The sequence below is a fragment of the Apodemus sylvaticus genome, chromosome 20 (genome assembly GCF_947179515.1).
Source record: "Apodemus sylvaticus chromosome 20, mApoSyl1.1, whole genome shotgun sequence".
NCBI lineage: Eukaryota > Metazoa > Chordata > Mammalia > Rodentia > Muridae > Apodemus > Apodemus sylvaticus.
Window position 1 is genome coordinate 34,694,535 of NC_067491.1, and position 15,443 is coordinate 34,709,977.

General features: G+C 40.7%; 1 protein-coding gene across 2 annotated transcripts in view; it reads left to right on the plus strand.

The window, feature by feature from the left end:
* The window catches only part of Tmtc3 (transmembrane O-mannosyltransferase targeting cadherins 3), a 57,448-nt gene that overhangs the window by 20,422 nt on the left and 21,583 nt on the right, over nt 1–15,443 (plus strand). For both annotated transcript variants that reach the window (XM_052165893.1, XM_052165894.1), the window contains exon 7: nt 163–415. In XM_052165893.1, coding sequence (XP_052021853.1) covers nt 163–415 — 253 coding nt within the window. The remainder of the gene's footprint in view (nt 1–162; nt 416–15,443) is intronic.

The window sequence follows — 15,443 nt, forward strand, 5'->3', positions numbered from 1 at the left end:
GGTTAGCATGAATTATATAAGCAGTAACCTTGACTTAAAGAGTGGCTAAGATGCAGCTCAGGAATAGAGTGCTGGCTTCTTATTCAGTGTTGTGGTCTCATCCTCAACCGAAACAAAGAGAAAACAAGTTTCGTTTAAATATCTTTGCTATTGTTTATGCAGGTTTGATAATCCAGCTGCCGTAAGCCCAACCCCCACACGACAGCTGACTTTCAACTACCTCCTTCCTGTGAATGCTTGGCTTCTGCTGAATCCTTCCGAGCTCTGCTGTGACTGGACCATGGGAACAATACCACTGATAGAATCATTTCTAGACATTCGAAATCTCGCCACGTTTGCTTTCTTTTGCTTTCTGGGAGCTTTGGGAATATTCAGTCTCAGATACCCTGGTGACTCCTCAAAGACTGTCCTAATGGTAAGAAATCTTAGTCTTTCAAATACTGTGCATTCAGTTGGTGGTTACATTTGACCTCATCTTTAATTTATCCAGTATATGCTTCTAGTAGTATATTTCTTTTTTGATCATTCCTGATTTATAAGCCAATAAGATTGCTTTTATAGTAACTATTAATTAAATTAATATAACTAATTTGCAGGTATAGTTTAGCGTGCACATTTAGCTGTGTAAAGCAGAAGTTAATATTTTTTCTAATTTGATAGGAAAAAAAATCACCTTGTATCCCTTTGTCATGCGTTTACATTGTATTATTTTCTAACTAGGTTATACACACACATTTGAAAAAAATAATTATATTGTATACTTGGTTTTTTTGACATTATGAATAGTGTCATGCAATATGCAGCTAAAAGTAATAGATTTTAAGTTCTGTTAACAGGATTTTAATTATTCCCAGAGTAGGACTATGTCCAGAAACCTCTGTTTATTTCAATACTGTTTGTGTGGGGGACTGTGTCGTTTGTATTTTTTTTATTGATTTTTTTTACACTCCATATTTTATCCCCCCACCCACCCACCCATCTACCCCCTGACTGTTCCACATCCCATACCTCCTTCCCACCTTCCTGTCTCCAGGAGGATGTCCCGACTCCATCTGAATGAACACAGATCGGGCAGTCCTCTACTGTATGTGTGTTGGGGACTTCATATCAACTGGAGTATGCTGCCTGTTTGGTGGTCCAGTGTTTGACAGATCTCAGGGGTCCAGATTAATTGAGACTGCTGGTCCTCCTACAGGATTGCCCTTCTCAGCTTCTTTGAGCCTTCCCTAGTTCAATAACGGGGGCCAGCTGCTTCTGTCCATTGCAAATATCTGCATCTGACTCGTTCAGCTTCTTGTTGGGTCTTCTGGAGTGTGGTCATGCTCAGTCCCTTTTTGTGAGTTCTCCATAGCCTCAGTAATAGTGTCAGGCCTTGGGACCTCCCCGTGAGCTACATCCCACTTTGGGCCTGTCCCTGGACCTTCTTTTCCTCAGGCTTCTCTCCATTTCCATCCTTGTAATTCTTTCAGAGAGGAACAGTTATAGATCAGAGTTGTGACTGTGGGATGGCCCCCCTCTCCATCATTTGATGCCCTGTCTTCCTGCTGGAGGTGGGCTCTACAAGTTCCCTCTTCCCACTGTCAGGCATTTCATCTAAGGTCCTGAGAGTCTCTCACCTCCCAGGTCTCTGGTACATTCTGGAGAGTCCCCCCCAAACCTCTTATCTCCTGGGGTTGCCTGTTTCCATTCTTTCTGCTGGCCCTCAGGACTCAGTCCTTTTCCCTCACCCAATACCAGATCTATTCCCCTCTCCTCCCTGACACTCTCCTGCCCTGTCCACTTCCGTCCCAGGTGCCTCCCTCCCTCCCCACTTGTGATTGCTTTCCTCTCCCACCCAAGTGGGACTGAGGCATCCTCACTTGGGTACCTCAGCTTGTTGGTCTTATTGAGTTCTGTAGCTAATATCCACTTATTAGTACATACCATGCATGTCCTTTTGGGTCTGAGTTACCTCACTCAGGGTGATATTTTCTGGTTCCATCCATTTGCCTGCAAAACTTAAGATAAATTCGTTTTTAATACCTGAGTAGTAGTCCATTATGTAAATAAACCACATTTTCTATATCCATTCTTCTGTAGTGGGACATCTGGGCTGTTTCCAGCTTCTGGCTATGATATATAAGTCTGCTATGAACATAGTGGAACATGTGCCACTGTGGCATGGTGGGGCATCTTTTGGGTATATTCCCAAGAGTGTTATTGCTGGGTCTTCATGGAAATCTATTTCCAATTTTCTGAGGAACCTCCAGATTGAATTCCAGAGTGGTTGTACCAGTTTGCAATCCCACCAGCAATGGAGAAGTGTTCCTCTTTCTCCACATCCTGTCCAACATGTGTTGTCACCTGAGGTTTTGATCTTAGGCATTCTGATTGGTATAAGGTGGAATCTCAGAGTCATTCTGATTTGCATTTCTCTGATCACTAAGGGCTTTGAACATTTCTTTAGGTGCTTCTCAGCCATTCATAGATTCCTCAGTTGTGAAATCTCACTTTAGGTCTATACCCCATGTTTTGATTGGGTTTGGTTTTTTTGGTGATTAGCTTCTTGAGTTCTTTATACGTTTTGGATATTAGCCCTCTACCAGATGTGGTGTTAGTAAAGATCTTTTCCCAATCTGTAGGTTGCCAATTTGTCTTAATTGACTATGTCCTTTGCTTTACAGAAGTTTTCCAGTTTCATGAGGTCCTATTTGTCAATTCTTGATCTTAGAGCCTGAGCTATTGGAGTTCTGTTTAGGAAATTCCCCCCTGTGCCAATGAGTTCAAGACTGTTTCCCACTTTCTCTCTATTAGATTCAGTGTGTCTGTTTTTATAATTAAGGTCCTTGATCCACTTGGACTTGATTTTTGTACAAGGTGACAAATATGAGTATTTTCATTTTTCTACATACATTCAGTTAGACCAGCACCACTTATTGAAGATGCATTCCTTTTTTCCATTGTATATTTTTGGGTTCTTTGTCAAAGATCAAGTGTCTGTAAGTGTATGTTTTATTTCTGGGTCCTCAATTCTATTCCATTGATCAATGTGTCTGTCTCTACCAATGCCATGCAGTTTTTATCACTATTGCTCTGTAGTGAAGCTTGGGGTTAGGGATGGTGATTCCCCCAGCCATTCTTTTATTGTTAAGAATTGTTTTTGCTATTCTGAATTTGTTGTTGTTGTTGTTGTTTTGTTTGTTTTGCCTTTCCAGATGTTTTTTTTTTCTTTTTTTTTTCTTTTTATTATTCGATATAATTTATTTACATTTCAAATGATTTCCCCTTTTCTAGCCCCCCCACTCCCCGAAAGTCCCGCAAGCCCCCTTCTCTTCCCCTGTCCTCCCACCCACCCCTTCCCACTTCCCCGTTCTGGTTTTGCTGAATACTGTTTCACTGAGTCTTTCCAGAACCAGGGGCCACTCCTGCTTTCTTCTTGTACCTCATTTGATGTGTGGATTATGTTTTGGGTATTCCAGTTTTCTAGGTTAATATCCACTTATTAGTGAGTGCATACCATGATTCACCTTTTGAGTCTGGGTTACCTCACTTAGTATGATATTCTCTAGCTCCATCCATTTGCCTAAGAATTTCATGAATTCATTGTTTCTAATGGCTGAATAGTACTCCATTGTGTAGATATACCACATTTTTTTGCATCCACTCTTCTGTTGAGGGATACCTGGGTTCTTTCCAGCATCTGGCAATTACAAATAGGGCTGCTATGAACATAGTAGAACATGTATCCTTATTACATGGTGGGGAGTCTTCTGGGTATATGCCCAGGAGTGGTATAGCAGGATCTTCTGGAAGTAAGGTGCCCAGTTTTCAGAGGAACCGCCAGACTGATTTCCAGAGTGGTTGTACCAATTTGCAACCCCACCAGCAGTGGAGGAGTGTTCCTCTTTCTCCACACCCTCTCCAACACCTGCTGTCTCCTGAATTTTTAATCTTAGCCATTCTGACTGGTGTAAGATGAAATCTTAGGGTTGTTTTGATTTGCATTTCCCTAATGACTAATGAAGTTGAGCATTTTTTAAGATGCTTCTCGGCCATCCGAAGTTCTTCAGGTGAGAATTCTTTGTTTAACTCTGTACCCCATTTTTTAATAGGGTTGTTTGGTTTTCTGGAGTCTAACTTCTTGAGTTCTTTATATATATTGGATATTAGCCCTCTATCTGATGTAGGATTGGTGAAGATCTTTTCCCAATTTGTTGGTTGCCGATTTGTCCTCTTGATGGTGTCCTTTGCCTTACAGAAACTTTGTAATTTTATGAGGTCCCATTTGTCAATTCTTGCTCTTAGAGCATACGCTATTGGTGTTCTGTTCAGAAACTTTCTCCCTGTACCGATGTCCTCAAGGGTCTTCCCCAGTTTTTTTTCTATTAGCTTCAGAGTGTCTGGCTTTATGTGGAGGTCCTTGATCCATTTGGATTTGAGCTTAGTACAAGGAGACAAGGATGGATCAATTCGCATTCTTCTGCATGCTGACCTCCAGTTGAACCAGCACCATTTGTTGAAAAGGCTATCTTTTTTCCATTGGATGTTTTCAGCCTCTTTGTCGAGGATCAAGTGGCCATAGGTGTGTGGGTTCATTTCTGGATCTTCAATCCTGTTCCATTGATCCTCCTGTCTGTCACTGTACCAATACCATGCAGTTTTTAACACTATTGCTCTGTAGTATTGCTTGAGGTCAGGGATACTGATTCCCCCAGATTTCCTTTTGTTGCTGAGAATAGTTTTAGCTATCCTGGGTTTTTTGTTGTTCCAGATGAATTTGATAATTGCTCTTTCTAGCTCTGTGAAGAATTGAGTTGGGATTTTGATGGGTATTGCATTGAATCTGTATAGTGCTTTAGGCAAAATGGCCATTTTAACTATATTGATTCTGCCGATCCATGACCATGGGAGGTTTTCCCATTTTTTGAGGTCTTCTTCCATTTCCTTCTTCAGAGTCTTGAAGTTCTTGTCATACAGATCTTTCACATGTTTGGTAAGAGTCACCCCAAGATACTTTATACTGTTTGTGGCTATTGTGAAGGGGGTCATTTCCCTAATTTCTTTCTCAGCCTGCTTATCCTTTGAGTATAGGAAGGCCACTGATTTGCTTGAGTTGACTTTATAACCTGCCACTTTGCTGAAGTTGTTTATCAGCTGTAGGAGCTCTCTAGTGGAGTTCTTTGGGTCACTTAGGTAGACGATCATGTCGTCTGCAAATAATGATAGTTTGACTTCTTCCTTTCCAATTTGTATCCCTTTGACCTCCTTATGTTGTCGAATTGCCCGAGCTAGTACCTCAAGTACAATATTGAAAAGATAAGGAGAAAGGGGGCAGCCTTGTCTGGTCCCTGATTTCAGTGGGATTGCTTCAAGTTTCTCTCCATTTAGTTTGATGCTGGCTACCGGTTTGCTGTATATTGCTTTTACTATGTTTAGGTATGGGCCTTGAATTCCTGTTCTCTCCAAGACTTTAAGCATGAAGGGATGCTGAATTTTGTCAAATGCTTTTTCAGCATCCAATGAAATGACCATGTGGTTTTGTTCTTTGAGTTTGTTTATGTAGTGGATTGTATTGATGGATTTCCGTATATTGAACCAACCCTGCATTCCTGGGATAAAGCCTACTTGATCATGGTGGATGATCGTTTTGATGTGTTCTTGGATTCGGTTGGCAAGAATTTTATTGAGTATTTTTGCATCGATGTTCATAAGGGAAATTGGTCTGAAGTTCTCTTTCTTTGTTGGATCTTTGTGTGGCTTTGGTATCAGCGTAATTGTGGCTTCGTAGAAGGAATTGGGTAGTGTTCCTTCTGTTTCTATTTTGTGGAATAGTTTGAAGAGTATTGGTGTTAACTCTTCTTTGAAGGTCTGGTAGAATTCTGCACTGAAGCCATCTGGTCCTGTGCTTTTTTTGGTTGGAAGACTTTCTATGACTCCTTCTATTTCTTTAGGCATTATGGGACTGTTTAGATGGTCTAGTTGGTCCTGATTTAATTTTGGTATTTGGTATCTGTCAAGGAAATTGTCCATTTCCTCCAGATTCTCCAGTTGTGTTGAGTATAGGCTCTTGTAGTAGGATCTGATGATTTTTTGGATTTCCTCAGTTTCCGTTGTTATATCTCCCTTTTCATTTCTAAGTTTGTTAATTTGGATACTTTCTCTGTGCCCTTTGGTCATTCTGGCTAAGGGTTTATCTATCTTGTTGATTTTCTCAAAGAACCAGCTCCTGGTATTGTTGATTTTTTGTATGGTTCTCTTTGTTTCTACTTGATTGATTTCGGCCCTGAGTTTGATGATTTCCTGCCTTCTACTCCTCCTGGGCGAAATAGCTTCTTTTTGTTCCAGGGCTTTCAGGTGTGTCATTAAGCTGGTAATGTATGCTCTCTCCATTTTCTTTTTGGAGGCACTCAGGGCTATGAGTTTTCCTCTTAGCACTGCTTTCATTGTGTCCCATAGATTTGGGTATGTTGTGTTTTCATTTTCATTGTGTTCTAAAAAGTCTTTAATTTCTTTCTTTATTTCTTCCTTGACCAAGGTATCATTGAGTAGAGTATTGTTCAGTTTCCACGTGTATGTGGGCTTTCTGTTGTTTCTGTTGCTATTGAAAACCACTTTTACTCCATAGTGATCAGATAGGAGGCATGGGATTAGTTCGATCTTCTTATATTTGTTGAGGTCTGTCTTGTGACCAATTATATGGTCGATTTTGGAGAAGGTACCATGAGGTGCTGAGAAAAAGGTATATTCTTTTGTTTTAGGATAGAATGTTCTATATATATCTGTTAAATCTAATTGGTCCAAAGCTTCAATTAGTTTCATTGTGTCCCTGTTTAGTTTCTGTTTTCCTGATCGGTCCATTGAGGAAAGTGCAGTGTTGAAGTCACCCACAATTATTGTGTTAGGTGCAATGTGTGCTTTTAGTTTTAATAAAGTTTCTTTTACAAAAGAGGGTGCCCTTACATTTGGGGCATAGATGTTCAGGATTGTCAGTTCTTCTTTTTGGATTTTTCCTTTGACCAGCAAGAAGTGTCCCTCAGGGTCTCTTTTGATGACTTTGGGTTGAAAGTCAATTTTATCTGATATTAAAATGGCTACTCCAGCTTGTTTCCTGAGACCATTTGCTTGTAAAATTGTCTTCCAGCCTTTTACTCTAAGGTAGTGTTTGTCTTTGACCCTGAGGTGTGTTTCCTGTAAGCAGCAAAATGTAGGGTCCTGTTTACGTATCCATTCAGTTAGTCTGTGTCTTTTTATTGGGGCATTAAGTCCATTGATGTTAAGAGATATTAAGGAATAGTGATTGTTACTTCCTATCATTTTTGACGTTATTTTTTAAATTTGAATGCTTAACTTCTTTTGGGTTTGATGAAAGGTTACTATCATGCTTTTTCCAGGGTGAAGTTTCCCTCCTTGTATTGGTGTTGTCCTCCTATTATCCTTTTTAGGGCCGGGTTTGTGGATAGATATTGGGTAAACTTGGTTTTGTCATGAAATATCTTAGTTTCTCCATCTATGGTGATTGAGAGTTTTGCTGGATATAGTAGTTTTGGTTGGCATTTGTGTTCTCTTAGAGTCTGCATGAGATCTGCCCAGGACCTTCTAGCCTTCATAGTCTCAGGTGAAAAGTCTGCTGTGATTCTGATAGGTCTTCCTTTATATGTTACTTGGCCTTTTTCTCTTACTGCCTTTAGTATTCTTTCTTTGTTTAGAACATTTGGTGTTTTGATTATTATGTGACGGGAAGTATTTCTGTTCTGGTCCAGTCTGTTTGGAGTTCTGTAGGCTTCTTGTATATTCATGGGCATCTCTCTCTTTAGGTTAGGGAAGTTTTCTTCCATAATTTTATTGAGGATATTTGCTGGCCCTTTAAGTTGTAAATCTTCACTCTCCTCTATGCCTATAATCCTTAGGTTTGGTCTTCTCATTGTGTCCTGGATTTCCTGGATATTTTGGGTTACAAGCTTTTTGCATTTTGCATTTTCTTTAACTGTTGAGTCCATGGTTTCTATGGAATCTTCAGCATCTGAGATTCTTTCTTCTATCTCTTGTATTCTGTTGTTGATATTTGTATCTCTGTCCCCTGATTTCTTCCCAAGGCTTTCTATCTCCAAAGTTGTCTCCCTTTGAGTTTTCTTAGTTGTTTCTACTTCTGATTTTAGATCCTGGATGGTTTTACTTAGCTCCTTCACTTGCATGTTTGTGTTTTCCTGTAATTCTTTAAGAGATTTTTGTGTTTTCTCTTTCATGAGCTCAGCCTGTTGACCAAAGTTCTCCTGTATTTCTTTAAGAGATTTTTGTGTTTCGTCTTTCATGACCTCAGCCTGTTGAGCAAAGTTCTCCTGTATTTCTTTAAGTGTTTTTTGCATTTCCTCCTTGTTGGCTTTTGTATTCTCCTGGATTTCTTTCAATGATTTTTGTGTTTCCCTTGCAAGGGCTTCTACCTTTTGATCCATTGTCTCCTGAATTTCTTTATGTATGACCTTCATGTGTTCCTGTACCAGCATCATGACCAGTGATTTTAAATCCAAATCTTGTTTTACTGGTGTGATGGGGTATCCAGGACATGTTGGTAGAGGAGAATTGGGTTCAGATGTTGCCATATTGCCTTGATTTCTGTTAGTGACGTTCCTGCGTTTGCCTTTTGCCATCTAGATCTCACTGGTGTTAGTTTATCTTGTCAGTGCTGGACTCACCAGTGCAAGCTGCCCCTTCCCAGTTGGCCTCTGGTGCACAGCTTACCTCCTGCACTGCTTGTAGACAGTGTGCTGCTGCCCAGGCTGTTCAGATCCCAAAGCAGGCACCCGAAGGCTCCCGCTGGGGCCCGCTGGATTCACTGGAGCACACTGACTTCTCCCAGCTGGCCGCCCGGAAGCCCAGCTAGCCACTTGCAGGACTTGGAGATGTAATGCTGCCGCCCAGACTGATCTGGATCCGGAAGCGGAGAGAGTAGAGCTAAGGGCTTCTGCCTGAGGCCTTGCCCCAGATTGTGTCTGTGGAGCAGATGGAGCCCGTGTGCACTCCCAGGGAGTGCCGACAGTGTATGCTACTGTGACCTCCCCTGAGTTCTGCTCACTCCGCTGGGCAGCCGATCTGCCAACCGGGCTATCGCACACAAGGTTAGCCTGGCCGCCCAGTCCCTGAGTCCAGGCAAAAGCCTGGGAGGCCAAGGTCCGAGCAAAGTTCCCCTACGGCTTTGACTGTTAATTGGGTTTGCCAGGTGACTAGGATGGCGGGCGTGTGCGCCCGCGCTCCCTGAAAGCGCCGGGAGAGTCTGCTTTGCTAACAATCACCTGGGCGGGTTGACTCACAGATTGCCCACCAAGCCGCCCAGTTCTTGGGGTCAGTCCTGTGCCTTTTGGGGCCTGGACCCCCGCTTTGTTAGCCTTAGGCTATGCCTGTTACAGGTCTGCCCGCCTGAGCTCTCTGTCGTCCTGCAGGCAAAATGGCGGCGGCGCGCTCGCAGGCCTGGGCAAAAAAACCTCCTGGTTGGGTTGGCACCCCGATGGCCCCCCGACCCGCCCAGGGCCTGGGTGCAGGCCAACGCCCGTCGGGCTCAGACCACCGCGGTGTTGGCCTCGGATTATGTTTGTGTACCTCAGTCTGTCCGATTCCTGGAGTACGGAACCAAGATGGATCCTCCTCTCCTGACTGGTGGGAGGCCGAGTTCTGAAGTGGCCTCCGTGCAGGAAAGGCGCCGCACAACTGCAGCTGCTTGCTGTCCGGCTGGTCAGCAAAGGTCAGTGGTCGTGGGCGCAGGGCCTAACTGGTCCCTGTGACGCCTTGGTTCCACTGCTGATGGCCCTTCAGCTGGAGCAGCCACTGCTGCCGCTGCTGCCGCTGCCGCCGCCGCCGCCGCCCTTTCCAGATGTTTTTGAGAATTTTTCTTTCCATGTTTTTGAAGAATTATGTTCGGATTTTGATGGGGATTGCATTGAATCAATAGATTGCCTTGGTAGGATGGTAATTTTTACTATGTTAATTCTGCCAATCCATGAACAATGGGAGATCTCTCCATTTTCTGAGATCTTCTATTTCTTTCTTGAGAGTCTTGAAGTTATTGTCATACAGGTCTTTCACTTATTTGATTAGAGTTACCCCAAGATATTTTAATATTACTTTGGCTATTGTGAAAGGAGTTCTTTCCCTAATTTCTTTATCAGCCTGTTTAATATTTATATAAAGGAAGGCTACTGATTTATTTGAGTTAATTTTATATCCAGTGACTTTGCTGAAGTTGTTTATGAGCTGGAGAAGTTCTCTGGTAGAATTTTTTGGGATCACTATGTATATTATCATATCATCTGCAAATAGTGATACCTTTATTTCTTCTTTCCCAATTTGTATCCCCTTGATCTCTTTTTGTTGTCTTATTGTTCTAGCTGTTACTTCAAGTACTATATTGAATAATATGGGAAGAGTAGGCATCCTTGTCTTGTCCCAGATTTCAGTGAGATTGCTTCAAGTATGTCTCCATTTAATTTTGTATTAGCTGTTGGTTCACAGTAAATTGCTCTTATTATGTTTAGGTATGGGCCTTGAATTCTTGATCTCTCCAATACTTTTGACATGAGGGGTATTGTATTTTGTCAAATGCTTTTTCTTCATCTAAGGAGATGATCATGTAATTTTTTTCTTTGAGCTTGTTTATACAGTGGATTACGTTAATGGATTTGCGTATAGTAAACCAACCTTGCATCCCTGGGATGAAGCCTACTTGATCATGGTGAATAGTGGTTTTAATGTGTTCTTGGATTCAGTTTGCAAGAATTTTATTGAGTATTTTTACATCGATATTCATAAGTGAGATTGGTCTGAAGTTCTCTTTTTTGGTTGGGTCCTTGTGTGGTTTAGGTATCTGAGTAATTGTGACTTGATAGAACAAGTTAGGTAGTGTTCCTTCTCTTTCTATTTTATGGAATAGTTTGAGGAAAATTGGTATCAGGTCTTCTTTGAAGGTCTGATAGAATTCTGCACTAAATCCATCTGGGCCTGGACTGTTTTTGGTTGGGAGGTTTTTATTGACTTCTTTCTATTTCCTTGTAAGATGTGAGCTTGTTTAGTTTACCTGCTCTTGATTTAATTTCAGTATGTGTGGCATCTGTCTAGAAAATCATCCATTTCTTCTATATTTTTCCAGTTTTGTTGAGTATAGGCTTTTATAGTAGGATCTGATGATTTTTTTCTTTTAATTTCTGTTGTTATTTTTCCCTTTTCATTTCAGATTTTGTTAATTTGGATACTGCCACTCAGCCCTTTAGTTAGTTTGGCTAGGGGTTTGTCTATCTTGTTGATTCTCTCAAAGAACCAACTTCTGGTTTTATTGATTCTTTGTATTGTTTTCTTTGTTACTGTTTGGTTGATTTCAGCCCTGAGTTTGACTATTTCCTGCCTTCTACTCCTCTTGGGTGAGTTTGCATCTTTTTGTTCTAGAGCTCTCAGGTGTGTTGTTATGGTGTCAGTGTAAGATCGCTCCAGTTTCTTTACCAGGGCACTTAGTGCTGGGCACTTGCACTGCTTTCATTGCGTCCCATGATGTGTCAATATTTTAATTAAATTCCAGGAAGTCTTTAATATCTTTCTTCTTCCTTTACCAAGTTATCACTCACTGAGTAATGAGTTGTTCAATTTCCAAAGAGTTGTTCAATTTCCACGTGTATGCGGGCTTTCTGGAGTTTTGGCTGTTATGAACCAGCCTTAGGCCATGGTGGGCTGGTAGGATGCATGGTATTGTTTCTATCTTCATGTATCAGTCAAGGGTAGTTTTGTGACCAGTTAAATGGTTGATTTTGGAGAAGGTACCATGAGGTGCTGAGAAGAAGGTGTATTCTTTTGTTTTAGGGTGAAATGTTCTGTAGATACCTATTAAATCCATCTGTTTATAACCTCTGTTAGTTTCACTGTGTCTCTGTTTAAGTTTCTGTTTCAATGACCTGTCCATTGGTGAGAATGGGGTGTTGATGTCTCCCACTATTATTTTGTGGTGTTCAACATGTGTTTTGAGCTTTAGTAAAGTTTCTTTTATGAATGTGGGTGTCTTTGCTTTGGGGACATGGATGTTCAGAATTGAGATTTTTCTCTTAGTGTTTTTTCCCTTTGATGAATATTAAGTGTCCTTCCTCATCACGCTTAATAAATGTTGGTTGAAAGTCTATTTTATTAGATATTAGGCTGGCAGCTCCAGCTTGTTTCCTGGGACTATTTGCTTGGAAGACCTTTTTCCATCCTTTTACTCTGAGATAGTATCTGTCTTTGTTATTGAGGTATGTTTCTTATATGCAGCAAAATGCTGTATCTTGTTTACATATACAATCTGTTAGCTTATGAGTTCAGTCTATTAATATTGAGAGATATTAAATCCTGATATGCTTGTTTCTGTGGGTGGTTTTATGTGCTTGTGGTTCTCTCCTTTTGGCTTTGTTGTGAGATGCTTAATATCTTGTCCTTTCTTTGGTGCAGGTACCTTCGGTGTTTTCCTTCTAGGATCCTCTGTAGGGCTGGTTCGGTAGTAGATAGTGTTTGAATTTGGTTTTGTCCATCTCCATCTATGTCGATTGAGAGTTTTGTTGGGTATATTAGTCTGGGCTGGCATTTTTGTTCTCTTAGAGTCTGCATGACCTCTCACCAGGCTCTTCTGGCTTTCATAGTCTCTGTTGAGAAGTCTGGTGTGATTCTGACAGGTCTACCTTTGCATGTTACTTGGCCCTTTCCCTTGCAGCTTCTAATATTCTTTGTTCTGTGTGTCTAGTGTTTTGATTATTATGTCATGAGAGGATTTTCTTTTCTGGTCCCATTTATTTGGTGTTCTATAGGCTTCTTGTACCTTTATGGCCATCTCTTTCTTTAGGTTGGGGAAGTTTTCTTCTGTGATTTTGTTGAAGACATTTCCAGGTCCTTTGAGCTGAGAATCTTCATTCTCCTCTATTCCGATTATTCTTAAATTTGGTCTTTTCATTGTGTCCTGAATTTTCTGGATGCTTTGGGTTAGGATTTTTTTTTTATGTTTTGAATTTTCTTTGACAATTATGTCAATCTCCTCTATAGAATCTTCTACACCTGAGATTCTCTCTTCTATCTCTTGTATTCTGTTGGTGATACTTGCATCAGTAGTTACTGACCTCTTTCCTAGATTTTCCATTTCCAGGTTTGTCTCCATTTGTATCTTATTTATTGTTTGTACTCCTACTTTTAGGTCTTGGATCGCTTTATTCAATTCCCTCACCTGTTTACCTCTGTTTTTCTGTATTTGTTTCAGTTGATGTCCTCTTTAAAGGACTCTTTTATCTTTATTGAATAGATTTTAGGACAGCTTTGTGGTTTTCAGGTATGTTGTTGTATTTGGGGCTTGCTGTGGTAAGAGAACTGGGTCTGGTGATGCCCATGTATTTTGGCTTCTGTTGCATATGGTCTTGCATTTGCCTTTCGTCATCTGTGTATCCCTGGTGTTAGTTGGTCTGGATGACTGTCTGGAGTCTGCCTCTTTTGTCCCTGGGTTGATTCAGGTCTCCTAGTAGGCCTGCAGCTTCACTGTGGGGCTAACCCCTGTGGGGCTAACAAACTGGGGGCTCTTCAGAGGGCAGGAAAGCTGCTAATCTGTTACCCTGGCTGCAGTAAATCTCCTGGGAGGCTTTCAGACTGTTCGGTCTTCAGTGGAGCAGTCAAGCTGTTGTCCAACTGCTCTGAGTGCAGCAGGTCCTCCAGGATGGGTCAGAATATGGTGTCTTCACTAGAGCAGACCAACTAAGAGTCTGTCCCAGCAGAAAGAAAAGGGTGGAAGGGGTGGAATTTCCTCCTTCACCCTTGACTCTGTAAGAATTCCTTTTTCTCATTCATTTTCAATTGTAACATTTTCAACAGCATTTACTGAATTTGTGAAAGTATTTTAATGTTTATCAAGTACATCATTTATGGCTAACACCAATAGATTAACATGTTTGTTCAGTATAAAATTATGATTGCACTCTATCTACCTGGTAGCGTTTGAAGCACTGATAAGATGAATTATAAAGTCCTTGTTTCCAGAGTCTGCAGTCTAAGACATTTGTAACACGTGGCTAAAATGTAGAAAAAATGTGAAAGAATGCAAAGTGTAGGAGAAAGATCTGTTTACTTTTGTGCTTAATCCTGCCAGTTTGTATCCTTAAAACATCTTACTGGAGTTTCGAGGTTCAGAAGAAATGTGTAGGCCACACTTAGACTTTTCCTTAGTGTAAAGGTACTACTTGAAACCAGAGGGTAGATCAGGTGCATGTTGGGGGAGTGGTAGGAGAAACCATTCTCAAATTGGCCTTTGCCAGTTTTTCATAGGCTACTGCCTAATACCATTCAGGTTGCATAGAGGTTAAGTCAAACTTAAGAATGCTATGGAGTTTTTAGTGTTCTTTCCTAGAAAATAGTTAATATGGCCAAGTAGTGTAAAAAGGAGTTTACCACTGAATTCCTGAAGAATTCTCATCATTAGAGTTGTGTGGAGAAGAAAAATATCTAGGTAGGAAACAGTCGCAAAAAGGTAAATTTTTTAGGAAAGAGTAAGTGGTTATCCCTAAGAGGCATTGTCAAACATAAAAGAGAGATCTATTTGATGAAATATCACTGACAGTTAGATTGGAACATGAGACTGTAAGAACATGTTGATGTCAGAGACCAGTGGTTGATATTTAAAAGCACTTTTATTTAAGTTGTGAGATGTTTACAAAGATAATCACTAATTGGTTTGCTTTGTAAGATCAGCATTATTTAGTTGAAGTATTTAGTGGCTTTAAAACAAGTACTTGTAAAATAAGCACAGCTTTAAAAGTCATATTCTACAACTATTTTATGCATGAGGGATGTAGAGAGAGATAGGTTTAAAATGCAGTGTACAAAACGGTATCTAGGGTTGCAGAGGCAACATGTTTGATTTTAGGTGTGACTGCTACATTTATGTAGAAAGTGGATAACTAATACGTTTGTGATTATCAACAGAACACCTAGCAAAAATTTGGCTTGCGTTGTAAGGGTTGTTTTATTACATGAAGGAAGAGAAGGGTCGCTAATGTGGATGGTGACGAGGTTAGTGACAACAGCCGAAAGCTGCTCTTTTCTTCTGTTTTATGTATTAGTCTTATTAGCCCTTCAGCTTTCCCTCCCATAAATTAGGGGAAAAAATGTTTCCTATGAAAACATTGATGAGAATTTGATAAAAGCAGTTAAGTTTCACAAAAACCCAGGAGATGGGAGTCAGGTCTGTCAGGGAAACCTCAAACTCCTGAACAGCCTGGGGAGTTGACCTGAAGCTAGCCAGCATGAGTTTCTGATGATATTAACTGTAAATCCACACAAAATAGAACAGTAAATTCATACAAAATAGATGAATGGTGGGATATATTTACCTTTGAAGTTGTGCTAAAAGGACAGTTGAATAAGAAAAGACAGAAGAATCCAAGTTTGGCAAATAAAAAAAGATACATAGATGAGTAGGTAGATATATT